The sequence below is a fragment of the Melozone crissalis genome, unplaced genomic scaffold, assembly GCF_028551555.1.
Source record: "Melozone crissalis strain CALT ecotype California unplaced genomic scaffold, PUWL_Pcris_2 ptg000027l_1, whole genome shotgun sequence".
NCBI classification, from domain to species: Eukaryota; Metazoa; Chordata; class Aves; order Passeriformes; family Passerellidae; genus Melozone; species Melozone crissalis.
In genome coordinates, this window is record NW_026535805.1 from 15,482,377 (window position 1) to 15,508,884 (window position 26,508).

The 26,508-nt window shown below is 39.7% G+C and overlaps 1 protein-coding gene across 1 annotated transcript in view; it reads left to right on the top strand.

The window, feature by feature from the left end:
* Positions 1–26,508, top strand: part of KIF26B (kinesin family member 26B) — a 270,240-nt gene that overhangs the window by 70,029 nt on the left and 173,703 nt on the right. The window contains exon 3 of the mRNA XM_054280550.1: positions 13,943–14,476. Within this exon, the coding sequence (XP_054136525.1) occupies positions 13,943–14,476 (534 nt within the window). The remainder of the gene's footprint in view (positions 1–13,942; positions 14,477–26,508) is intronic.

Genomic DNA, 26,508 nt, shown 5'->3' on the forward strand with positions numbered 1-26,508 from the left:
GTCAGGAGCTTCCATCTGAACATCAGGAAACACTTTCACTGTGCAGGTGACGAAGCACTGACTCAAGTCAGTGCCCAAAGAGGTTGTGGAGCCCATTGGAGGTGTTCAAAAGCTGTTTGGAACAGACCTGGTCCTTGGCAGTCTGTTTTAGGTGTTTCTACTTGAGCAGGGAGGTTGTATAGAGATCACCTCCAGGGGTCCCTTCCAAACTCAGCTGTTAGTGATGCTGTTTCTTTGCTTCTCTTGCTGAAGCGCCTACAGGTACTCTTGGATCAGCCAGAACTGGAGCCCTGGGCAAGTGATATGATATGCAGTGCATGGTTTTGCAATTTCTATTTGGGACTGATTTTGCAAGAAGGGTTCAGAACTATTTATTCATTGTGTTGCAAATTTCATCTAGAAGTTAAAAATGCTTCTAAATGTCATTGAATAGAAATAACTTGGGCTGTCTTCAAACCTTTGAGATTTCTTTTTGTATTGCCCTCTGAGAGCTGACTTTATATGCTATTAAATAGCAAAGGCACTTTTCTGTGTAGATTTTTAAAAAATACCAAAATAGGCATGATGAAACTAGCCACAACAAAGTTCAGGGCAGAGGCATTTCAGTGCTTATTTGTGTGGAAGAGGGCTGCAAACACCTTATGTGTCTGATATGTCTGGCATTGCTGCCAAGTATAAGTGTGAAACCAATTTTGTACAAAGTCTGGCTGGGAACAGGGGCAGAAGGTTGGGTGGGGAATGAGAGGTTCACATCTATTGTGGAAGATGGTGTAGAATGTTCTAGCTGTGCAGGTATAATTCTCCCTGGAAATAAAATGAACTTAACAAGTGGTGTATTCAATGTTTATTTTTTAAAAAAGCCATAAAAACTCTGAATGTATACATACATGTGTCAGGTTTCATTAGTTACATTTGCACTGGATACCAACTGATGTCTCTGTAATCCTTCCCTTTTCCGTGTCCCTTAAGTTTTGCATAATAAATTCAGAAAATGCTACAGAAGTGGATGCCAGAAAAGGTCTCTGGTGAAATTTTTTGAGCATGCCAGAAAACATTCTGTGGATGGTAACTTGGGAGAGTAAGTTAAATTATAATACTAAATGCAGGGTTTAGTTGAGAACATGAAAAGCATTTAAAATTAGGGGAGGGAGTGGGATATGAACTTCCCAGTAACTCCAGACTGCCAGTCCCTTTGGTAATCACTGGTCTTCAATGGGGCCTCTGTAAACATTAATAAAACAAAAAGATCCCAGTGTTGTAGTATCACATCTGGAAAACCCTAGAAGACCTTATATGTAGCTTGTGTAGTGTCGATGATAAATAAGTTCAGACAGACACTGTGAGCTGGAACCACAGTTCTGGTTATTAATATCAAACTGTACAAATGGCTAAAATGTTTGTAATTAACATTGTTTCCCCCTTCCCCCTTGTTTCCCCCTTCCCTGCACTGTTTTTCTTGAAGCATCTTTCTCAGATCATGTTAACACTATTGCCTTTGTTTGTTTAGTTGTTTTTTTTAAATCCGAATCCAGATGTCAGTTTGTCAATAAAAAAACAAAAATCAGATTTTTTTTCCAGGTTGTATGAATTATTCATGAATGTAGATTTTAAAATGTGTTTACTTAATCAGTGGTTGCTGCAATTCATAGAAAGCACTTTAAGAGGCCATTGGGTTACTCTGCTTATTGTAAATGATTTTTATTTAAGAAGATATATCTAGATTTTCTTTAATTTGGTTTGATTTCTGAATTTAAGACATGAATCAGTAGTGTGGAAACCTGGAGCTTGATTTAGAGAGTTAGTCTGTAGTTTAATTGTGCGAGGTGCCCTTGGGGAGAGAGGAGAGCAGTGTTGTAGTGGCAGTGATTGTTTCTAGAACTATTAGCTTTGTTCATTCAGATATAATTCCCATTTCCCTATTGATGATGCTGTGACTGGGTGCACAAGAAGTCCTGTATTAGTCTGAAGTCATGATCACTGTCTTTTAATCTTTACAAAAGTTGGAAATCCATACTGCTCCTCACTGGTTAGAGAGCTTTTCATCTGAAACTGTAACTTGAGGTACATTGTATTTTTCTTTAAGGCTGGCTAATGTTACCAGCCTCAACTGGAAGTTTTTTCCCCTCGTATTTTGTTTTTGTGTGTGGCTCGCTTGGGGACTATTTGGAAAAAGATTTGTAATCTTAGCCTTCATCAGACCACACAAGTCAAGAGGCTGATCCCCTCTTGGGCTTGTCAGCAGTCAGCTTAATCAGGACAGAGCGTGAGCTGTGGTGGGAATGGGTTGGACATGTTTGCAGCCCACACTTGTAGATCAGTGTCATGGGGGGCCAGCAACACTGAGCTGTTTGGCAGTGAGGGCTCATTATGTGCCTGTCCCCTGTGGTCCCTCAGCAAGGGCTCGAGGCTTCTCTTCCCAGTGAATGGATGTGGGGAGGGGAGTGCTTGGCCTCCTTCAGCTGTGAATGCTTTCATTGAGACCTTGGTGAGAACTCTTTCCAGCTGAGCCCTGTTGCATCCTTCACCATTTGAATTGCTTGGGACTTTGTGAGGGTGCAGAGGATGGGATACAGGCTGTGGCAGCCGGGGGGTTTCACCGTGTGAGTAAATTTGAACAAACCCAGTAGTTCTGCACTGAAACAATGCCTTCTTTTTGAGTTTGTGTTTTTCTTTTTTTAACAGGTGACAACAGGAGGTTATTAGCTGTACTCCAAAGCTCTCCTAATCTGTCTGTAAAGATACATATTGAAATAGAGCACTTACCAGCCTGGAAAAGCACAGTGGTAAATGTTGCTTGCTTCTGGCTGTGAGTGCTCAGAAGCAGCAATGGTCTCAGGGGGCTGTCTGTGGCCCACAGGATCATATTGTACCCTATACCTACTTAGGTTGGCTTCAGATTCATGAAGCCTTCTTCTATACCCACCTTACCAGAAGTCTGGCAGCCAAGATGGGCTCATCAGCCTCTGGACCCAAGCTGGTACCTTCCCTCAGGGCAGCCTTATATCACTCAGCTGTGTCAGCTTGGGTCAGTGCTGGTGCAGTAGGTGCCTTCTGGATCACTTGGCACAGAAGCAGCCAAATGCAGGTTCTGCAAAAGCCCTAGTGAGTGGAGTTGGAGCTCTCTTCTTGTCATGTAAGGCCACACTCAGCAGCCCGACAGCTCCCATCCTGACCACGGCTTCTTGTCTTCCCCACACACCTTCCTGCACTCACCAGCCCCTCAAAGCCAGACTCTATCACCTCCTCTTGGCACAAAATACCAAAAACTGTGCAATTCCTGCCTCAGCAGATGCAGGCAGAGTCTGCTGAATTGGAGCTGAAGCATATGCTGAAGTATACACATGAGTTTATAGTTTGGGTAGAAAGTCACACACTGACACAGTGTAATGAAATTTAGCAGGTATGGTTGCAGCAGACTTAAGAAAAACAGGCTGTGTGTCATAACACACTTTCTGCCATGTGTGTTGGCATGGCTGAACAGTGCAGCTACCCCAGGGCTGGAGAAAAGAGTTTTGCCTGGAGAAAAGGTGTCCTGTGCACGGCAGGTTGTCCCCATGCTGTTTGTAAGGGAGTCGCGACAGAGTTACTCAGTTTGCCCTGAGAGTAGCTCAGAGTTCTGTTACTTTTAGGAGTTTCTTCAGGATTTTTGATTTTTTCTCTTTCTTCCCCTTGGCATATTACAAATATTTATACTGTGCTAATAAAATATAAGCTGATCTTGCAACTGGAGTGGAAATCTGAAAACAACTTGGCTCATGAAATTATTCCCAGCTGAAAAGCTGAGGTGTGCTCCTACCTCTTGCCCTGTATCCTAAGTGGAATAAATATTCTTTCATGGCTGCTCTAATGCTTTTAGACTTGGCTGCATGGAAGTTAGTGGCACATAATGCCCTCAGAGGTAGATTTTAACTTTTCTGGTGCATTTCTGTTTGTTTTCATATGTCTGTAATATTTCCTGCAAGCATAAAAATGGTATAAATATATCTAAACTGATGTATATGAGAAATCTGTAGAATATGATGAGATCAGAATTGATAAAAGAAGTGTACATGCATTTACAAATTTCACTTCCAAAGAGAAGTTTTTGATGTTACACCTCATTTTAGGTGTTCCAGGGATCACAGACAGTAGTTATAAGTGATTTCATGCGCACAAAAGAAATTAAGCAAAACCATAATTAGACAATTTGATAACTATATCATTAACAAGGTCTTAATATAACTGTGGTAGTGGAACAACTATAAATACAAGTCCATATCTGGTTACTGTCTGGTATTACATCAAAGCTGAGGAGCTTTCACAAGCAAACATAACTCACACTGAGGTATGTAAAACTGTTAGAATTAAATTTCACTGGGTTGCACTGGGATTTTTCTTTTCTCAGTTCACAGTATCAATAAAAACAAACCCAAGTGCTAATAAAAATAAAAACAATATTATGCACACCCAAAGTGGTGAGTATGGTGTTGATTAACCTGAGCTGGGATTCATGTGCAGAGTGAGGTGGTGTCACAGCAGAGGGGCAGGGGAAGGGTTGGAGGGTACCTGCAGGGTTTGGGAGCTGTGCACCTGATAAGCCTGGTGAGCCTGAGGCTGGACTCCAAAAGGCTATGCAAGCCAGGAAGGGAGCATGGCCATTGTATTGCTGGCAGGAAAGGAACAGAATGGTGTTGCCTTTCCCTCTCTGAGGTGAAAAGGGGATTTCCAACAGGCTGAGTCACTGAAAGGTAGTTTGATCTTGGACAGGATGAGATTTTGCAGAGTCCTGATGCAGAAGGAAGCAGAACAGCTCTTCTGTGGGTGAATGGCTTGGGGTGAGAAGGAGATGATAATAATATCAGGCCAAATGTTGCTGAAGGAGAAAGATTTGGCAGTGGGACTGTGAGAGCCTGCATGGCTAGACAGCAGGGGACTGTGGCTGCCTGTGGAGCAAGTGCCTGTCAGTACCTGGTATGTGGCCACTATTTAGAGCAGCAGCCCACTGCAGGCCTGGTATGTGTCAGACAGGTGGTATCAAACCTCAGTGTTGCTTACAGGATGCTCTTGTGCGACTTCTGTCCATCCAAAATACATAGCAAAATAGCATAAAGTCCTTTGGGAAAGCTGAGTGGCATAGAACTCCTTGATAGGAAAGTTGTGATCTTCCTTCTAGGTCAGCAATTGTTTACCCCATCAACAGACTTTCAAATTGCTTGTGTCAGGAATTATGAGAAAAAAATTCTTTCAAAGGTCATTGCCTCGATTTCTTCTCTCTCCCTCCTTCGTCCCCTTCCAGTCTCACCATCAGCTTCAAGTAGGTATTTTGTCTTTTTCTTCTGTAGTCTAAAGGATTGTACAGTCATCTTAGGACAGTTCTCAGCATCTCAAGTTCTCATACTCTAGCTTTCTCAAGGCCTAGTTGCTTGATCCTGGGTGCATTCCCATGAAGGAACTAACTTCTAAAGAAGGCATGTAACAGCTCTATGAGTACTGAATTGCATGTTTAGTTCAGTTGAGATAAAAAGCTGATGGAAGTCCCCAGTCAACAATATTAGTGTGAGATGTGACTGCCACTGAGTGGTAGGAGCAGGCTTCTGTGCATCTTGGAATGCTTTGCATGTATAAGGGTTTGAGAACCAGTTCAGAGAGGAGACTCATTCCTATTTCCAAATTACATATTCTTAGCAATGTTATCTATCTAATGCGAAACTGAAACAGAGAAGAGCCAAATGTCAGTTTTTCATGTGCTTCTGACTGTGAATGTGCATGGGAGAGGTTTCATCATTATTGTGAACTTGTCTTTGTGATCTCCCTTCCCTTGGTCAAGAACAATATTTGTTTTCTTGTTTCCTAGGTGGCATGCAGATAAACTCCATCTGATTTGAATAAAGTGGGCAGAAATTTACTTCTACTTGCTAAGATTAAGATTTCTTGGGTTGTTTGGTGTTTTCATGATCAAGGACATGAATGAAGATCAGTTTAAAAATGTGAATTTCAAATGGCCCTGTTAAACTGCAACTCTTCAGGTTTTAACTATCCAAGATTAGTTCTGTACTAAGACTTGCAATGCTCTAATTCTAATCACTCCATATCTTTGACATTCCCAACTCCTTTCCAGTCAAGCTGAGATGGGCAGAAATCTGATAGCAGCAGAAAAGAAAGTGGAAAAGGGAACCTGAAAGAGTGTTGCTTGAGGAGAGCATATTCAGCATGAATGAAAGGTAGCTTTGCTGCATCTCATTGGAACCTCAGTGTGAAGTGGACAAAATGGCAATATTCTTTCCAGAAGTCAAGTGACTTAAACAGAAGAGCACAATAGCCCAAATTTAAAAGGAAATTCAAAGGCAAAGTTCTTTACCCCCACCAACAACTATGTATCAATCTATGGAGTTTTTTCCTTATTTTGATTATTTCTTCCCTTCCAAAACAGTGGTCTTGCATGCAATTTAAAAATAATAATGCTCCTCAGGGAGGAGAGAAAAGCATAAGAGTGAACTGCATAAATGGTTTAAAAAAGCAGGATACAAAAGTTAGCTGAAGAGGAGCAAAAGGTTTTGGTTCTCTGGTGCCTCTCAATTGTAGATGTGCTGAAGCTGAATAGATTTGTTTACAAAATTTTACATATTGAATAGTTCTTTTGAGATTGCTAAATCATTGAATAAACCCCACAATAATCTTTCTAATGATTGTTTGCTTAAAATAAAAGATTTTCATGTTTGAAAAGAAGTTACAAGTGGCTTTAGCTTGCCACAAATCTCTTTTAAATCAGGGGAACATTAAGCATATAGGTGTCACAAATACTCTCCTGACCTTCTCATTTAGTTACCCCACTTCAGGTATGACAGCTTTTCCAGAAGTCAGTGGGTACTGTGTCAATAGTGGCTCAGTGCTGGCATTTGTTAAAGATCTCTAATGCTTTCCTCTCAGGAAAAGCAAGCCAAACTTTGGAAATCTGGGTGTGTGTCAGAACAAGAATTGCTACTGTAGCCTGGTTACTCAAAGAAGTTCAAGTGATGTGGTGATTAGATGCCCATCAAGGCTTCTAATAATAGAGAGTTTTGAAAGGATCAAAAAAACCCTAATGTTATTTCAGTATTTTAGCATGTCTGGCCCATGTAATCATAGGTCAGTCATGCTTTATGCTTATCCCAGATGAGCTTGAAAAGGTGGGTAAAAGGATATCAACCACACAGAACAATGTCTTTGTGAATGGCATCAGAGGGATTTTATAAAAGTATAAAAAAGGTATAATATCTGCCACTGTAGTAAGGAGTGAGAGTAACATTTCGTTAATAAGGCTAACAGTTTGTAAGCTCATGAAAGCATCTAGTCCTGACAATAGCTGGGGCAAATTTGTGGCTGGACCTCAGCTGTGTGAAGAGGTAACAATAGCCACTGATTTCTGAGAGGTGACTGGAAACTTGAGCAAAAATGCTTCTGAAATACATCTGGGCTCCATGCACAATACTAAATTCTTATAACAATGATGCACAAAAGTACCAGGAGATCAAGGTGAACAATCAGTTGAACACAAGCTCATAGTGTGCTCTGGTGGCTAAGAAAGCAAATGCAATCTTTCCATATCCAATGCAAAGAAGGGAGAATAGAGCTGCTGCTTTTTCTAGCATAAGGGTTGAGGTTTCTGCAATTCTGAGTTTGTTTCTATTCTTTATTCTATCAAAAGGGTGCTGACAAATACTGCCCTTTTAGCAACAGCTGAGTTTGCCACATAACTGTGGAAGAATCTTCTCTCCAGGAGACCCTATTATGGTGTGGCAAGAGATGTAGCAGAGCTCTAGACAACTGCATAGCAGAGCTCTTTGGTCAAGACTTGGATTTGCACCACTGAATGTGTATTTAGATTTTCCTGCTGCTGTTTCATCTCTTCTTCCCAACCCAATTAAAAATCTGGCTGCTGCCTGGCTTTCGACTGCTAACACAAACACCTGTGTGCCAGATGTGTACAGCTGTAAGTCCGTCAGTGCTGATCCATCAGCAGAGCCATGAGCCAGTCCATGGAGCAATTAGAAAACACTTTTTTTTTTCTTCTCTTTTTTTCTGTCCCATTTTTAATCCTCCTATTTTCCCAGGATTTTCTGTCTTCTGCTTCCTGCCGCTGTGAGTTTCTTAGGTGAGCCCTGCTCAGACTTTCTGTCTCTTTCAGATAAGAAAACTGCCTAAACCAAATGAACACATATTTCTGGCTGCAGAGTGGCTGGTTACTACTGACAAGTGTTAAATTATAGAAGTCCAAATGTCAGTTGTATGTGCCAGCTCAAGAAAAACACCTTGAAATACAAATGTTGTGAGGGTTACACCAGACAGGATTAAGACTTCATTTTTGAATTCCCCCTCTTTCTGAAAAGAACTGGTCTCCCAGATGTGTTTTGGAGATACTGACTGTAGGACAGGGTGTACTCTCATTGCCTTTTTGAAACGAAAGACTCAAGTCAGCAGCAGAATGTTGAAGTTTGACAGACAAGAATGGCAGTAGTTAAAGAGGTGAGGCGCAATAATGCTGCTGAGGTTTTACTGCAGTTGGTAAGAGAATGCCTTTTACAAGGGCTTTCTGGAAACAGGCTAATGTAAAAAGGCTTTTTCTTATTCTGCTATGCTTTCCTTATGACTACTCTCTCTACTGTCCTCAACATGGAGTAACAGTGGGGAATGTTGCTGCTAGGGGAAGGAGAGAGTTTCAGGAGGAAGAGAGTGAAATATGTTCTTTTCTAGTGGAGGAGATGATTTCATTTGCTCAGCTGGGAGTGATAGTGGATGGCTTATTTGAAGGTGCCCTGTTGGGTGTGAGGGGTGACTTCTGTGGCAGGGAGGGTAGGGAGTGTGGTCTTGCCCAGAGAAGGTGTCAGTTGCTGTGTACAGAGCAAAGGACAAGGGAGGCTGCTTTATTGCCCCCTTGGTCTGACCCATGTGCAGCCTTGGCTTTTACTCACCAGACAACCACTTGTGCTAGCAGAGATCTCACCAACTGAAATAATTCAGATTATTCAATCTTTACTGAATGAAATGAACTGATTTTTATCCAAGAGCTCCCAGCTCAGTTTGATGGTGCAGTGCTGCTAATTTAGAGTCATAGTGTTTATCCTGTCATGCTTATTTGAAGGAAACCTCCCACTGACTTCAGTATATTTGGACTTACTTTTGCTTTAACAGAAATTGTGCCATTGTAATCATGAGGAGCTGTTTTTTCAACTGTTTGGGCTCTGGAGTGCTGCAAACAGACAATCTCTCAAATGTAGCCTAGAAGATGGTAGGATATGTTTAAGTTAGGATGCAAAGTCACTGGGACAATAGCCTAAGTGCCTATGAAAAATAAATTACAAGTATAATCACTTTATTGAGTTGGAAAATACACCCTCAAGAGAGAAAGAATGCAGAAGATTTTTTCTTTTTTTTTTTTTCTTTTTTCCTCCCTCCTCCTTTTTTCCTAAATAGAGAACAACTGTTGACTAACAGCATTGTGTTTAGAGCAGAGATGTTTGCACAGTCATGGAATAATATGGGGTTTTTTTATCTGGGTAAAGCTTCCCTCCTATGGATCTTTCTCAATTAGTCCTTCTACACCCGGCCTGTGGAGTGGGAGAATCTGGAAAACTCCTTCCTGTGAAGAACTTTGATCATTGCTTTCCTCTACCTCTCCCCTTACCTTGTGTGATGGATTACATACCAGCAGTCATTTCTGCATGGACCCTTCCAGAAACAAAAGAACTCCCTGAGTCTTCTGTGAGCATCTTAAAGCCGAAGCTGGCCTCTGTGATTTAGTTAGTATTGACTGCTTTGTCTTTCTGCGAAGAGCAATGAGTAATATTGGGGTTGAAGAACACAATTTGTTCAAGAGGTCTTGAGATCCATTGTATATTTGATTTTTCTCTGAGGTAAAGATGTAAGGCTACCACGTCTGACTTGCATAGGCTGTCATTGACGAAATAAAATACAGTTATGTATGAAATCTTAGTGAGTATAACCTATATTAGTGTCTGCTTGCTGTGTGCTTGCAGAAGAGTAGGATGTGTGTGAGGTGTTTGTATATGAATCTATGATCAATTAGATTCTTTGTAACATGTAAAAGTGCAGGTTGTTCATTTTATTTCTTGTCTGTCTCTGTGTCCACCAGCTGAGCTTGTCCTGCTTTCATTGTGTCTCCTTGTGAGCTTTGTGTAAATGTATGTGTGAAACAGAGGGCGCTTCATGCTGGAAGTGGTTGTTTGCTTTCTCTCTTGAGGAAGATGGGCTCTAAGCTGGGTGGCAGGAAGGAAAGGATTTATTCTCTTTGTCGTCTGCTTTCCTAGTGATGGACTTAGAACACTGTGAACGCTATACAGCAAGGTGCAGATTCATGAAGGGGTATGAAAAATGTGGAGGAATCTTCTGCATTACCTTGTCATACAGTAATCATGCAGTTCCTTTTCCCCCACGAAATCAGGACTGCATTTACCCTGGTTGAGCTGTCTGTGTCCTTCAGTGTTTCTTAACTAGTGCCCATTCTCTGTATATGTTTTCACTGGGTAGAACAAGAATTCCTCATTTCACCAATGATAGGTCTCTAACATACAAAATTTCCTTCCAGCTTCTTTCTTTCCCATGTGGGTTTTTAGTTCAGGAGCAAAGATGAGAGATTAGTCACTATCTTGGTGTTTACTTGACCTTGAGGACTCAAAGGTAATGTGAAAAGGCTTCTTGCATAATAGCTCAGTGTGCACTCTGTTTAGTTTGCTTCTTGCCTCGTGCATTTATGCAATGCTCTGTGTTGTGGCTGATCTCCTGAAGCTTTCAGACCTCTTACATGCCTTCATTTGTTTATTATAGGAATAGGAGTTTACAGTAATGCTGTTTATACTAAAGTTGGGTGAACCCAACATTGCAGCCAGAAGAGAAACCATCATGAACCTTTGCCCTGAACTCAAAGCAAACTCTCTTGTGATTTTTAAAGTTCTGTTTCAGTTTTCAGTGTCACTATGCTTTGTTCCATCAGGACTGGAAATGAGTGCCAAAATATGAATGGTGTTTTCAGTGTCAACCTCAGATTTCACAAGCAAATCTGCTCCTGTGCCAGGGAGTGTGGAGTTTCTTAGACCTCACATGTTTCACTGGAGACTGTAACCTTTTTCAGCTCCTGCTGCTCTGTGCAGCTGGCTCAAAGTGCTTATCCAGTGAGGCTTGCCCATCACTTTTGTATGGGAGCAGATATTGAACTGATAAGGATTCCTGGGGGAATGTGTGCAGATGAAATACTGAAACAGCAAGTGTAGTGTGTCTGCTCTCTGAGCAAAGGTATAGGGGTTGTTCAGCTGTGGCCTCTTCCCTGCTAGATATTTTGTAAGACTGTCAGCCACTTCTGTGAAATTATAGTAGAGCTGCCTAGTGCAGAATAAGGAAGTAAACTCTCTAGGCTCTATCAGTTTTGTTTTGAGAACAAACTGTGACTAATGTCCTTCTGGAAGCTGAGTTTATCCAAATTCATTTGCTGTCCCATAGACTTTTCTGTTTCATATCCCAGATTTGGATCCAGTACTGAGCTATCCATCTAGTAGATTATGATAGATTAGTAGGGCTAATCTTGGGAGTAATCAATTCAGGTTGTGCCTGTTTCTTCTTTCTGCTCCTGAGGAGGAACAGTCTGCCTTCTTCTCTCCCTCCCTCTCTCTCTGTGTTTATTGTTGTATCACAGAACGATCTGATGTTTGTTTTAACACTGAGATGAAGCTGAATTCACTGCTGTCCAGCACTCTTTAAAGTTGGTGTGCTACTTGAATATTTATATCATGATGACATATGCTTATGTTAGAGAAGGCTTTATTTCCTTGGAATATTTATCACAGTATCCAGAAATTTCCATGTTCCAACTGCTGCTGGATCTGAATGTTGTATATAATTACCTGGGTCCAAGCCCAGTTGCTTTGGGGAAGTTAACTTTCAAAAAACAGAAAACAGCAACCACCTCTGTGGCACTTGCTAGCTGAAGGAAGAGCTGGCAAGGATTTTTCCTGCACTGACGTGGAGCAGCCTGAAAAGAGGACTCATACCTCACTTCAGCTATATAGGCAGCTTTGTCTAGCTCATTATGGGGAAAATAGAGAATGATTTCCTGGCACACCTGGCATCATGGAGTGGATGCCTATATCTGATGTGATCTGTTGACCTAGTTATGGTCTGGGATGGAAAATATGATTTGACATGTTTTGCATCCTGTTTTTTCCCCCTGATTTCCACTGGTCCCTTTCCTGAAGGTTAATGGGGAAGGGTTGGTGCAGAATCCAGTTCCTGCCTTCCTGACACACTTTGATGCTCTGACCCCCTTTGTGTGTGGAATAGAAATGACCAGCTTGAGGCTTGATCAGACCTCAGCCTCCTGTTGTTTCCCATCAGCTTATATGACTCTCCTGGGCTTCTGTGGCTGGAACTGCTCTTTTGCTGCTGTGCATAAGGAGGCTCTGTGATTTATGAATCAATTAATCACTGCATGCTGAGGAGCTGTTCACGGTAGTTAAACAGTGAAAATAAAATGCTTGAGTCTATAATAAAGATGGATCATAATGAATATGACCCTCTACCAATGAATTCTCTCCCTCCTTATACCCCCTATCCACTTTCTCAGCACAGCCAAACTATCAACACATGAAATTTTTCTATCTCAATGCATGGGGTTCATCAAATTACTTAATTACTTGATAAGAGTGCTGTCTATTTGTGGATTTTTTTCCCCTCACACAGACATGCACTCTCTGATTTTGCTGCTAAAGCTGTTAAAGCCACAAAGATGAAGAGAAAAAGATTCTGATACTCTTGATTTAAAAACTTTTTGACTACTCATAAAAAAATCCACCAGTAAGTCTCTAAAAATTAGGGAGGGGCAGGTGAAGTCTGTCCTGCCTGATCTGTAAAACCACAGGAATGTGGTGTGAAAATTCCAAGAAATATTTCCATCAAATAACTGTCACTTTTTGCTCTGTGCACACATCATTGCTGTTTCTAAAAACTGTGTGAAACTGTAAGAACCAGGCCAATTTGGTGACAAGCCTGCTTTAAGATTGCAGTTTGGCTTCACTATTTGCACTTCAGTGATGGCACTCAGATCAGGGTGCATGTTGCCCTGTGGGCAGCACCACTGATGTTCAAATATCTACCCATGAGGTAAGGCTATGAGACAAGAGGCTTTAAACCTGGTTATGTGGTTTTGCATCAGAGCTATGCTTTCAGACAAGAAAATAATTCTTTACAGATTATTAACTCTATAATGTTGTATTTTTTAAAGAAAATTTTTACTTTGATGTTTCAGCAGATACCCAAAATAGTGCTAGAACTTTCATTAACAAAGAGGGGTTTTTTTTTTTTTGGGTTTTTTTTTTTTTTGGGTTTTTTTTTGTTTTTCTGGAAAGGGTGTTCTTGGTAAATGATTTGATCAGCTATTTATCTGTTTTGAATTCTGAAAAGGATTTTTGAGAGAATGGTGGTACTTTTAAATTTTTTTTTCTGCTGTCTTTGAAGTGTTAAATTTTTGTTGCAGAGTATTTCCTGGGTTTTCTGACTACCAAAAGCTGAGGTTGATGAGTAGATGGATTTGTGAACCTTGCAACAAGTCCACTGCCTATAGTGGAGTTGCTCTTAATCTCACCTATGTAACTAAGAGCAGATTTTATTCAAGCCAGAAATTAGGTGCAGTGGTGTGAAGCAGGTTAATTCCTTTTTTCTGCCATGCATTGAAGCTTGCAGTGGATTTATATTTGCCACTTATCAGTAAAAGAATTTTTCCTTTCCAACACAATCCAATTTCTCAATTTTGTTCAGCTCTGCTGCTGGCATATGTTGACTATATCTAATGGCCTTTGTTTGCATTCTAAGCTTATCTCATAAATTTGCTTTTGAAATGCAGTTATAATGTTTCACTGTGGTGACTGTGGTTAAACATTTCTCTCCTGTCCCCCCTTACCCTCCTCTGTTTGATTTTTAGGACCCAGGTTTCTCTTCGGTGATTCACGAGAAGCTCCAAGTTCCCAATACCATTCGGAAGGCGTGGAACGAGAAGGACAACAGATGTGATGTTTGTGCCACACACCTGAACCAGCTGAAGCAAGAGGCCATTCAGATGGTGCTGACCTTGGAGCAAGCTGCCAACTCAGAACACTACGATGCCTCGCCAGGCTCTCCCCCGCCTCTGTCCAACGTGCCCACGCTGGTGAGCCCGCGGCACATGGGCAGCCTGCAGCCCAGGGACTGGGCCTACGTGTCTGCTCCTTACGCTCCATCCAACTACACAGGCTTTGTTGCCAGCAAACATGGTGGAAAACCCAACAGTCTGGGAATTGGAAATGGGGTGGAGAAAAAGAATGGCTCTCCTGGACACCAAGCCAAGGTCAGCTTTCAAATGGCCACCAGCCCCAGCAATGGTAATGTTCTCAACTCAGTGGCCATCCAGGCCCACCAGTACCTTGATGGCACCTGGTCTTTGTCAAGAACGAATGGAGTCACTCTCTACCCCTACCAAGTAAGTCTTTTCAAGTAACAGAACATACTTGTTTCCTTCCCACTGGCAGGGGCATACTAACACTGTTTGCTCCTGTGGGGTAGGAGTTGAGCCACCTGTGTAAGTGAGCACTAGGACAGGGAGTGCTGTAAGTCACTGTCTCCCTGAGAGGGGATTGAGCTGGGGGAGACACAGATCAAAAACAGTATTAATGAGAATACCTTCTATGAATTCAGTTTTTACTGATAGCAGAACCAAGCTGTTGTTTTTAATGACAGAGACCTAATCATACAGTATTTTCAATTATTTGCTCACACAGTCCTCACTCACTTTCACTCAAGATACTCAGAGCAGCAGCTGGGACCAGCCACACTTGGTTACTCCCAAGAGGAAAATGACACTAATGCACCAATGATTTCTGAGCTGGTATTCAGGAAGGATCCGGATGATCTTTTATTCCATCCTCTGTGTGTGTGATCATTTGGGTACATGGAGCAGACACTAACTTCTCTGACATGTTTTAAGTTGCCTACATTCTTGATGCCAGCAGGTTCAATGGGTCCAGTAATCTCCAGATCCTAGCAGTGCTGGGAGGTTTTCATGTACTTGTCAGCATGTTCTTTTCCTCTTCTTTGTCTGTTTTCTAGTACACCACACCTGTAAGTAGCTGTAGAACCCATCCACACCATAGGGCACAGAAGGAGGTTTTTGGTGTGACAGGAGGTGGGCTTCCTGACACACCTCACTGCAGCTGGTGGGATTTTCAGAGTACCCAAGCACTTGCAGATTGTGACATACGCCTGTTCTTCACACAAAATGTCTCACAAAGGTTCTCACAAATGTCTCAGTTAGCTTCCTTAGGCACGTAAATAACTTTAGAAGTTGGTCTTTCTACTAAATTATGAACATATTGCAAGATAGAACCCTAAATTAATATTTAACTTCTATTAGTATAACTAACTGATATTATAGCCAGAAAAAAAGCTATGTTTTCATAAGCATTAAGATATTGTCATGTACCAAAGCAAACTGGGTAAAACCAGAAATGAAGTACAGTTATTTTATCTGGAAAATATGTGACTTTATGCTTTTGTGGATTTATGCTCTGCTTAACCTGAATCATTTTTGGGTAGGTCAGTATGTGATCATAGTTTTGATCTAAGAAAACAAAATGTGATCTATGCTTCAGCTAAGAAAAAAAAAATTAACCAAAGAATGCAGCTTAACAAATCTGAATAACTGTTATTTGTATTGGAAAATTAGTTCCATTTTACTGAATTCACAATCTTTTAGGTTCATGTTCTGTGAAATTGTGGGGTTTGTTTACCTTTTATAATGTTTGAATTTCCTTGATGATTAATTTTGTCTTAAAAATTTTCACTAAGACAAATCTAATATTCACAATTGTCTAGACTGATTGTGTAGTTTGGGTCCAGTTAAATTCAGGACTCTTCCCTACCCTTGATTTTCAATAACCTTGAACTAGAAAAGATTGCCTGCTCTCAAGACACCTCTCAGCCAAAAAAACCCCAAAGCCAACACAAAACCCAACCAAAAGCCCCAGCTAACAGCAAAATAAACAAAACATTATGAACAAAAAAGAAAAAAATCCCAAACGAGCCTAGCAAGGCTGGTCTGTGTTAGAATATGTTGATTGTGATTTTCATATTTTCCTTTAAGATTCTATTCTCAAATGTTAAAATTCTCACTGTACTCAAGTTGCCACATTTAATTCTCCAGCTGAGAAATAATAATGATAGATTTTTTCCTTAAGCAAGCTAAACGGATGTTAGTGTTTGTTTACATAGTATCTGTGTTAAGTGTGGGAATTAGTTGAGTAAGAAGAAAAACTTTGAAAAGTAATTTGTTTGTAATTTCAAATATTAGTAAGATGCAAGATTTTTTTCTGCTTTTGTGTGCAGTAACCAATTTTACTTGCTACACAATTTCAAAACATTTTAGATCTCTGTCCCACATAAATACATTTTTGTTATGCACTTATAGTTGCAAAACTCTGCTGGGGAAGGGGACGAGGAAGATGAATCTCTTATCTCATCTTAATTAGAACCCTTCTTGATTTGGAGGTGAATTTTAAAAAGTGGTGCTAGCCTACTTACTTTTGAATGTCTATATATTAATTAAGTTTTCCCCTAAGAATAGTGATTAGAAAAACTTCATTGCGCATTAGCTAAGAGGAGTAGAAAATAATTTCTTGGGATAAAAAGCCTTGCACTTCACAGGGAGGAGCAGTACCCTTCCACATCATAATCTTTTTAAACAGATGTCCAGGGAGAAGTCAGTCTCATGGCTCTAGACTTAATGGCACCTGTGGTAGACATGTGCCATTGTAAATCAGCTTTTGTTAGACAGTCTAGATAACTTGAAAGAAATGCTTGAGTACCTTGAAAACAGATTGTGACGTCTTCCTTAAAGTATAATGAAAAAAAAAGAGAAAACATTAGTTTGAAAGTGATGTTCTGTGGCTCAGAATTGACTCACTGCAATTTTAAGTACCAAAAAGTATTCCTACAGTTTTAAGTTGCAGGATGTTACTCCCTTTTTAGCGTCTCCTCTACCAGCCTGCCTAAAATTAAAACCTTGATATGGCAGTTAATTACTATTTTTGTTTTAATTTCAGTAGAAAAACAATAAAAATAAATGAATATAAAAAGGAGTGTCATGATATTGTAAAGCTGAACTGCTGCAGTAGTTTAGGACAAATCTTAAATGCCACTATTCAATTAATTTTGCAGAAAGAGCACTTTCCAATGAGGAGTAAGTAAAACAAATTGGAATTTATACATTACCAGCTTTAGTAATGTACTGTATGTTTAAAATCTGGAAAAAAAAAAAAAAGGAAGGATACCAGATTTACCTGGTCATGCATGTCAGATCTAAAAAGTTTCTAGTAATTTCATGGATGTATTATTGGAACTAGTGGATGGAGTCTCCTAACATCAGAGGAATAGCTGCTAAGAATTTTTTAGGCAAAACTGATCCTACCTGGAGATTGGGAGATGGTGTAGACAACCCAATCAGTCGCCACTGTCCCTGCTTTATATGATTCCATATTTATGCACTCCTTGAAACAGAAACAAAAATCTGGTTCTAAAGATCTGTGATGTCCCCTAGGCCTGACTCAAAGGGGGCTGAATCAAATTTTGATGGTAGGTACTTTTGCAAAACAGGGAATCACAGGCAGGGAAATGGAATTGATTGGTCTTAAACAAAGAGTGTGGCCCATTACAACCCTTCTGTGGAAGCAGGAATGCTGAAATGGTCAGGGTAAAACTGACCTCTTTCTGTTTAATAAGTGTAGAAAAGCACCAGCCAAAATTTGGCAGTTTTTGATTCAGTCTGAAAATAGTTCTCTTTCTGTGCTGGTCAGCAGGTAGTGTTTCTTTGTATGCCTCATGGATCAGACTCTTTTGACCCTTGTAAAGAGTTCTGTGGATCTCCCTACCATTCAGAGGGATTTCAGTCCTTCCCTGCTCAGAGAAAACTCTTTTAAATTGTTGAGGTTGTACCTGAGAAGGGCTGTAATTATTTGTGCAGCTGCTGGTGTGAATTACAGGATACCACAGTGTTAAGTATACTTTTGTTAGTTACCAGTGATTACTGAACACTTCCAAAGAGAAAAGACCCCTCTGGGCCTGGGGTGCTAATGTAGGAATGAAAAGTCCAAATTCCTTCATGAAATTATTGCTTCTTGTCATTTTCATAGAGAATGCAATATTAATTTTAATGCATAACACCTTTATTACTTTATTATCACAAGTTGATAAAGTAGCTAAAACAAAAACACCACATTAAAGAATAAGATTTGAGTCCTTAGGAGTTCAGACTGATTCAGGGTTTGCTTTCAAAGGGAAAAGAGTTGATAATAGTGACTAGATTAGGCTGGTTGCACTTTTTTCTAGAGTTAAAGTCCTCCAATTTTTACTAAAATGTTAAACTACCTGCTTTGCTCTCATGTTGGTGTGCCTTTAAACCAACAGCATGGTATTAGCTTCATCATGTTGGTAGCCCCAGAGCATAAAACAGTAGGCATTTGCTTGTCTTCTAGTTACCCTCCTGGATCTGCACAAGAATCTTTCATATCTTCAAGCAGATAATTTCAAAAGGCAAACAAAAGGAAATTTAGCACAGTGTGTTTGGTAGATTTGAGTGACAGGAAGGTCAGAATGAGATGAAGAACTGGAGAAAGTCAACAGTTCCAGGAACAATTTAGGCTGTAAAAGGGAACAATGGGTAAGAGAAAATGTGGAGGCTGATGTGGGTGAGCACCTCCTGCTCCTGACCTGGAGGCTGTGAAGTTTGCTTTTCGTAAGCAACAAAACGGTGCATGTGAGGATTTGAGTAGGGGCATTGTGAACAGAACTTATTGACAGAAAAAGTGTTCCTTTCTCCCCTGCGCTTAAAATGACTCTTTTGACCAAAAGTTTGGAAAATTAGATCTTAAACTACTGAGAGCCTCTTGGCTCCAGGCATAATGATCTCAAACCTATTCAAAATTATAAAAGGCTTTGTTTGTGTACAATTGATGAAAGCCTACAATATGTGCTTTCTGTTACCTCTTTATGTATAACGTGTGTTTAGAAGAACAGTTCTCTGAGAATGTACCAGCTTGTTCTGCAGCATTGCTCTGATGAATGATTTGTTTGGGGTTTACTTAGGTCATGGCTGTCATATAACACATCAATTCATTCAGGCCCAGGGTTTCAAAAAGAAACTGGTAATGACTGGATTTGGGTGCAAGATGGAGAACCAATGCCTGTGCGGGAGGTATTGCCATCCAGGATTTTGATTCCAAGTTTTTTCCAAGCCTTTGCTGTATAATTTATTTATCTTCTGTTTGCTGCTGCTTCTATTGCTTCTTAGTGTTCAGCAGAATGAAGATAAAATGTTAATGATTGCTACATTGGTGCCAGGATAATTTAAGTATCTTCTAAAGGATATAATGCAAGGTACAGAAATCAAGTTACTTGTTCCATTTGCTGACCAACAGGTGTCTTCTGTAATTATTTCATGCTTCCTAGAGCCAGACCTATTTTACCAAAGCATCTTAGCAACAACAAAAAACCAGGTTTGTATACTGACCTTTCTAGCATTGTGTTCTTCCACAACCACACACAATTCCCTGAGATACCAAATGCAGGAGGTATTTTGCCTTTGTGCAGTTAGGCTTTGGTCCAGAATTTCTGGGATGGCTTATGTTTCAAAAGCAGTTCAGTCACCATGTGTATGAGATCCATGTTTCACTATGATGGCTCCCTGAATGCAGTAAAAACCTTTTTGTTCCTATTACTGTGAGCTCCTGAATGATGATGCTGAGCAGATGTGTGCAAATTTTGCCCTGATTTTTTTTTTTCATTCTGTGACCTAGACTCTTAACAAAGTGACTCCATAATCAGACTATATACTGAAAGTGCAAGAATTTTATTTACAAAGATTGTTTGACTGGACTAAGAAACAAGTTGTCAAACAAATTCATTGGCACTGAAATTATATCCTTACTTGATTATCTCCGTTGCCCTCTTCCCCCATGCATTAGTTGTTATCTCTGAAGTAGCTTTCCTCTGGCTAAAAGCCTTTTTAGACCAAGTCACCAATAATTAGATATGACCCCACTAAAGTCAGTGTATGTCATCAGTTGACATTTTGCCATGATTGTTTGATCATCCAATTTGTATATTACTGGAGTTGGCTATTTGTATTTAATTCCTCCTGTCTACCCCTTCAACTAACAGCCCAGTTGTATACTGCCTTTCTAATATCATCAAGGGGGGAAACTGGAGTCTATGTGAACTGTAGGTGAGGTTTATTTTTTTGCATTACTCTGGCATGATTTGATCTCTTATGGCATTTTTATGCATGGCTTAATGACCTTAGAATCATTACTTTTCCCCTTCATGATGCTGTGGTGACCAAGGGAAGAAAGAGGTAAAGGGTATCCCATGGACTGAAAAGAGCTAAATAGGCTTATCCTGTGAATATGAAAACCCCGTGACTCAATTGTGATGTGAGGAAGAAATCTGGACTATTATAGGAGTGAGTTAATCCTGCAAATTAGCAAAAGCCAGAAGATCACAATTAGTGAGGATTTGTAGTCTTGGTTTCCTTCCCTGCTTGTAGCTTAAGGATTTTGTCCATGTGAGACTAGTTTCATTTCTTAAATAATAGCTGTGCTGATTGCTTGCATTAATTGAAAAAAATAGAAACTGAGAGGAGGTGTTTCAGCAGTGAGAAAACTGATGTAGAGATGTGATAGAGAAGGGGGACGACAAACTGATACACTGAGGCAAAATTGTCCTTTTATTTCCTATGATGTAAACAAAGTGGCACAGAACTAGAGAGAAAAATGGTCAGCTCCTGCTTTATTTCATAGTTTGAGAACATGGAGAACATAGAGAGCTACTGCAGCCAATTTGGAAGTAAAGGGAAATACACTTTTAATGCAATGTACAGTTTTTTGGAACTTATTAGAAAAAGTATTGAGGCCAAAAGCTTAGGAAAATTCATAAAAGGATTATGGGCAATAAAAAGTTCCCTATTTTATGATATTAGGATAAAAAAAAAGTCAGATATAAGTTGCTATATATAATAAGGTATTTGATATCTTAGGATCTGTGGAGAAGGCTTAAGTTTATACAATATATAGGCAAGGACTAGAATTTCTGAAACTGTCACTGAATTTTGCTGGTACCAGTAATACCCAGGTATTACTGGGTTCTCTGGGAGGAGGATACTCATTGCTTAGATGACCTCTTTGTCCCTCTCTTCTGAAAGTGGGTGAGAGGTGCTGTGTTTTGGAGAGAGGCCTGTGATAAACAGATCAGTGAAAAGTACTTTTCCAAAGGTTTCCACAACATTTCCAGAGTTCCATATAAGTGTTGTACATTTCAGAATGATTTTAAACTTTTTTTTTCTTTTTTAAAATTCCTTACTGAAGTGTATGAACATTCTGAAAGTTCTCTTGGGTTGAATCATTCATCTGAGTAGCCTTTTGGTCTTTACTTTTGCATAAAGATTCAGTCCTGTGGGTGATACTCCTGTATTTTGTTAATTTTTTAGCATCTGTTGCAAAGAGAGGAAAAAGAAATGTACTAAACCAAAGGCAACTCATTCTAATTGAGATCAGAAGGAGATGACAAAGGAATTGGAAAGCAATTTTTAGGAGCTTCCCTTTAAATTCCAAAGGGATATCGCTCAAAAAAGCCACAAATCAATGTACTGTCTCATTGACTAAGATGTTTGCTTCTCACATTGCTTTACACAAATAGGACATAGAATTAAGATTGGATTTAGAAACACCATATTTTTGTGCCTTTTGTAGAATTCTATTCTTTGACTTCCTAGAAAAGTATTTGAGACTTTAAACATGGAGAAGTATATTACTATGAAAAAAATAATCTTACAAAACCTTTTGCGTTGATACTATGCTGTGTTCATGGGAAGTAAGGAAAGCATGGCCGGAGACTTGTGTAACTCTGAAATGTGATTCCACAGAGCTATCATGTAAAACCATTGTTTTCTTTTCTCTAAAGTGCTTCTGAAATGGCATCAGAGAGGGGCATCAACTTCTCTGTTGGGCCAGTTCTGTGTAATCCAGTAGATTTGAGTTAAAGTGGTTGGTTCTCCACTTACATTCCAGGGCACTGAGGACTTGAGAGGTGGGTGTTGTCAGATAGAATACATCTGGGACCAGACCCTCTTCTGTCTCACTCCAGGATAATGGCTTTGCAGCTGACATGGCTACATTGGTGTAATACAGATAAGACTGAGAGCAACATCAGCTCTGTAAGATCTGATCAGCCAGAGTGTGACAACAGCTGTGGTGATGGCAGCAAATGTGGCATCTTGCACTCAGAGGGGCCTCCACTTCCCCTTTGGGTTGGTGAACAGGGAAGCTTTTTTGTCTCCATGCTCTTCTTGTGTCACCCTGCTCTGAAGAGCCTGTTGGAACTGCTCGTGACAAATGAATGCAGAAACCTGATTGTCCAGCTTCTTTTGAACCTCGAATGTGTCAAGATGTGTTTTATGAAGTAAAAGGAAGAATTGCATCTGTACAAGGGTGAGAAAAAGCCCCTCTCAGTTAAGGAAAACATATTTTAAGAAATGAAAGTGTACTTCACCTTTTACTTCCACATAACCTCTCAAGCAGAATTCAGAGCTGCTCCAAAGGTTAAGGGAATGGTAATGAGCTTTCATCTTCCAAGAAGTTGTTTGGTAGTCATTGTGGCTAATGTTGCTAGCAAACCTCAGCAAAGGATCTGTAGCTCCTCCTTGCATGAGAGCACTGAAGTTACCACCACATCTGTCATTCAGGGGTCTGAGGACTAGGGTTCTGTACACCAGGAAAGTCTCAGGTGTGACTGGTAGATGTGAATGTCAGGTGCAACCAGTGCAAGGTCACAGCTGTGTGTGTTGGTGTGCAAATGAAATGTTTCTATTGTGAGAGCTCTTTGAACCAAATACATGCATCTGTCCAGCTTTACTTCAAATTGATGCTTTTTTAACTTGGGAAAGTGGCATGTATAAGTGTATGTTAAATATATGCCTAAATTTATGTAAAGGCTAGTGGTAAAGGCAGAAAAAGAATTAAAAGTGGAAGCTCTGCTTGATGAAATCACTTCTGCTTCCCTGACTTTGCTGTGGCTGCATGCTCAGTGTCACTGGATAATTATATAACACCTGTAATATCAATCCTGCCCATTCTTTATATCAAGGCTCTTAATAAAAGCAGAGTTTAGGCCTGGTTTAAAAAAAACAAAACAACACTTTTTTGAAGCATATAGTGATATACTCTTTCCTGTAAAAGATAGATGACAGATATGGTTTGTTATTGTTTTTCTTCCTGACAGGTTTCAGGCTGCTGGAGCTAGGCAATGTAGCTGGATTTAAACACAAATCATAAGCACAGTCATCTCTTTGTTTTATTCGTGTATATTTTCTCTGTTATTGCAGTGCCACGTAGAAAATAGAAAATTAATTCAAGTGCTATTAAAGAAATTATAGAGAGCGCATCACAAGAAAATGTAATGAGATACTATCAGTGCTTAATTGATCAGTCTCTGTGATCCCTGAAGACTTTGTGTGAAGTTTGTTGCCAGCGTGCAGGAGGTAGAAAAGGATGTGACATTATTTGTAATTGTGTGATTCCAATACATCATGGCAGTGATCAGAGACAGGACTGACAGGGAAAATGCACTCAGGAAGCTTTGTCTGCATTTGGACCACTTTCTGCAGAAGTCATTTTGAAGAGTCTTGCAATGCTGGGTAGGTTTAACTGAGGCTTAGTTTGCACGCTTGTTGAGATTTCTAATACTTTTGCTTTGAACTAATGTAAACCAAAAATATTATTGTTTGTCCTGTCCAGTAAATAATATAACAAGACACTATTCAAGTGACTTAAGAGAACAATGCAGCAAAAGGTTCCTGGCCACCACGCTTCTTTGATAAATTACAAAAGCAACAGAAGGTGTCCTAAAGCTTATATATATATTTTTTTTTTTTTTACTTTTAGATGTAAATGCTGAATGAGAGATCAAGTTGTTTTCATGCAGCTAAATGCTTTGGAGGGAAAAATCTAGTTCTCATGTTACTGGCTTTTCATTGTTTTTCATCCTTAGTCACTTGTCACAAGGGTCTTTGCCTCTGTAATCCTAAATGCTGGGATATGCCATTTGCAGCCAGGATTTAGTAGTGATGCCTATGATCTCCTGACTGTTGTCTTGCACTTCAGAACCTTTGTAAAGCTCCTTTTAAACATTGCCACAGCCCAGCTTATCAAGATTTATTCCTATTTATGTAAAAGTAGATGAAATGCAGACACCTGACGTGCTTTAGTGCAAGGTTTCTGGAAAGGGGCTTGAGAGAGGGGTGTTATGTATGTGCAGATTATGAGATTTTTCCAATCTCAGTGATGTGGATTTTTCTGCTTCCTTTTCCATTCACTGCTCAATCACCTTAATCATATATTAGGAATATTTGCTACTTCTCCCTGCCATCTCAGTGCTTTGTCTCTGAACCAGGGACAGTTGGCACCGGTGCAACGGGCCATTACTTCTGTGGCCTCTAGGCATTTTATGATTCAGTGAATATGAATAATAAAGCACCTTATTCCTCCTCTGTCCTCCAGGGAAGGTGATTTCAAGTGTGGCAGTGGAGGATTATTATGGCTTGATTTCCTTTTGAGCATGAGAGAGGGGGAAGGCACCTTTAAGTTAAAAACACATAACAGAAATACTGGAAAACAACTGTTTTATTCCTCAGTATCCCCTTCTATCTGCTGGAAAATTTTATATGATTCATGATTGATAAAAAGTTCTTTGGTAGTGCTATTGCTGCTAGTATTCTTTTGCCCAATTTGAATACATTGAGTATAAGTATTTCTTCATAATTTCTTGAGGAATCTTTAGATGCTACCAGAGAAAGCCAAAGGACCTATCAGTAGCCACAGCTCTACTACACCAAGAGTTTGTGCTTAGGCCACTAGAGAATTTCCTCCCAAGATTTTTTCAATGTTGCATGGACATGGAGTGGTAAAAAGTGAAATTTTACTGGGAAACATGTAATGTAAACCCAGTTGAATTGGTAACTATAATATTTTGCAGACTTTAAAGTCCATATGTCTAAAATGATAAATAATGCTTGGAGGGAAGAAACAAATTTTATTGTGCTATGCTATGCATGTTAAGAAGTGGATGCCCAGAAAGATTGAAGGGTATTCCTTAGGTGGCTGCTATGCAGAAGAGATGAGAGAATAACCTTTTCTGCTGTTACACTCAGGACAAAAAGGGCCATCTTGTCATTTCGTGTGTTGAGGGTAGTTTTTTCTGTGCCTGCCTGAAAGAATCAATATCAGAGTGGATTATGAAATCATAAGGACTCAGAACAATTTGAAAAAACATTGGTAACAGAAGGGACAGACTAAAATTATCTTGCTGGTTGATTGTTTTTTTATCTTCAAATACAGCTTGAGCTGGAATTTTTATCAACTGTGCAGAGTTCATACACTTTGCCTTTTACAACAAGCTGCTACTGTGCTTTCTGAGAAGAAAAGAAACTTGCAAATAAGGACTTTGCTTTAGTGGGATTCACTTGAAAGCATGCCCTTGGGAAAGAAAAAGACTGTAGAAGTTCTAAATTGACCTCTGAAGTTTTTAGGTTTTAGTATCTTTGAAACATATTTTTTCAAAAAGCTCCTGAGTCCAGGATATATCTTTCTTGTTTATTCTGCCTTGAGTTCTGACTTTATAAAAGTAATTCCAGGAAATATTAAAATCCTTTCATTCTCCTACAGTAGTTTGTTTTTTCCTAGGGAACCTTACAGTAATGCTTTTCTGCTGGAAAATGGAAAAAATGAGTTTGAAAAAGTAGTATTTTTTTTGGTTGGGAGTTTTATAATCAGCTCTTCATGGTGGATAAGACTGAATCCTTTGTGAATGAACCCCATTGTCCATAGGGGACACTGCAGTGAGCATCAGGAAGCATTAGCTCTGGAAGGCTTGGTTGTTATCCCACATATGTGGTACTGCTCTACATTTTGGAGCTGGTTCATGCCCCATCTTGTTTTCCATGTGTCCTAGAGTAAATGTCTGTGCAGGATGACTTCTGAAGGGCCTATAGTAAACCTGGTGAAGAGACAGTGGGACCTTTTACTCCAGTTAAACAGATTACAGCACTATACTTGCACTGACCTGTGGTCAGTGATCCTTCTTTTGACAAGTTAGTCCATGATACTCTATTAAAAAAAAAAAGTAATTAAAATAGAAGAAAGAGTTCCTTTCAAAAATTAATTTAAAAGTAGCTTCTGAAAACTTTGCATTGTAAACCCACTAAATAAAATGGAGGGGAAACATTCAAAACAGTTCATGTGCAAAGAAAAATTCTCAGTGTGATAAGCCAAAATTAAAGCTGAAGGTGACAATGAGACATTTATTACAGTTCAGAATAGTTTACTAGAGTTCAGGCATCATTTCAGATGGTATGCTAGTTTGTTGCTATTATATTTGAATTTCATTAAATACATTTAATTAAATCTGTTGTAA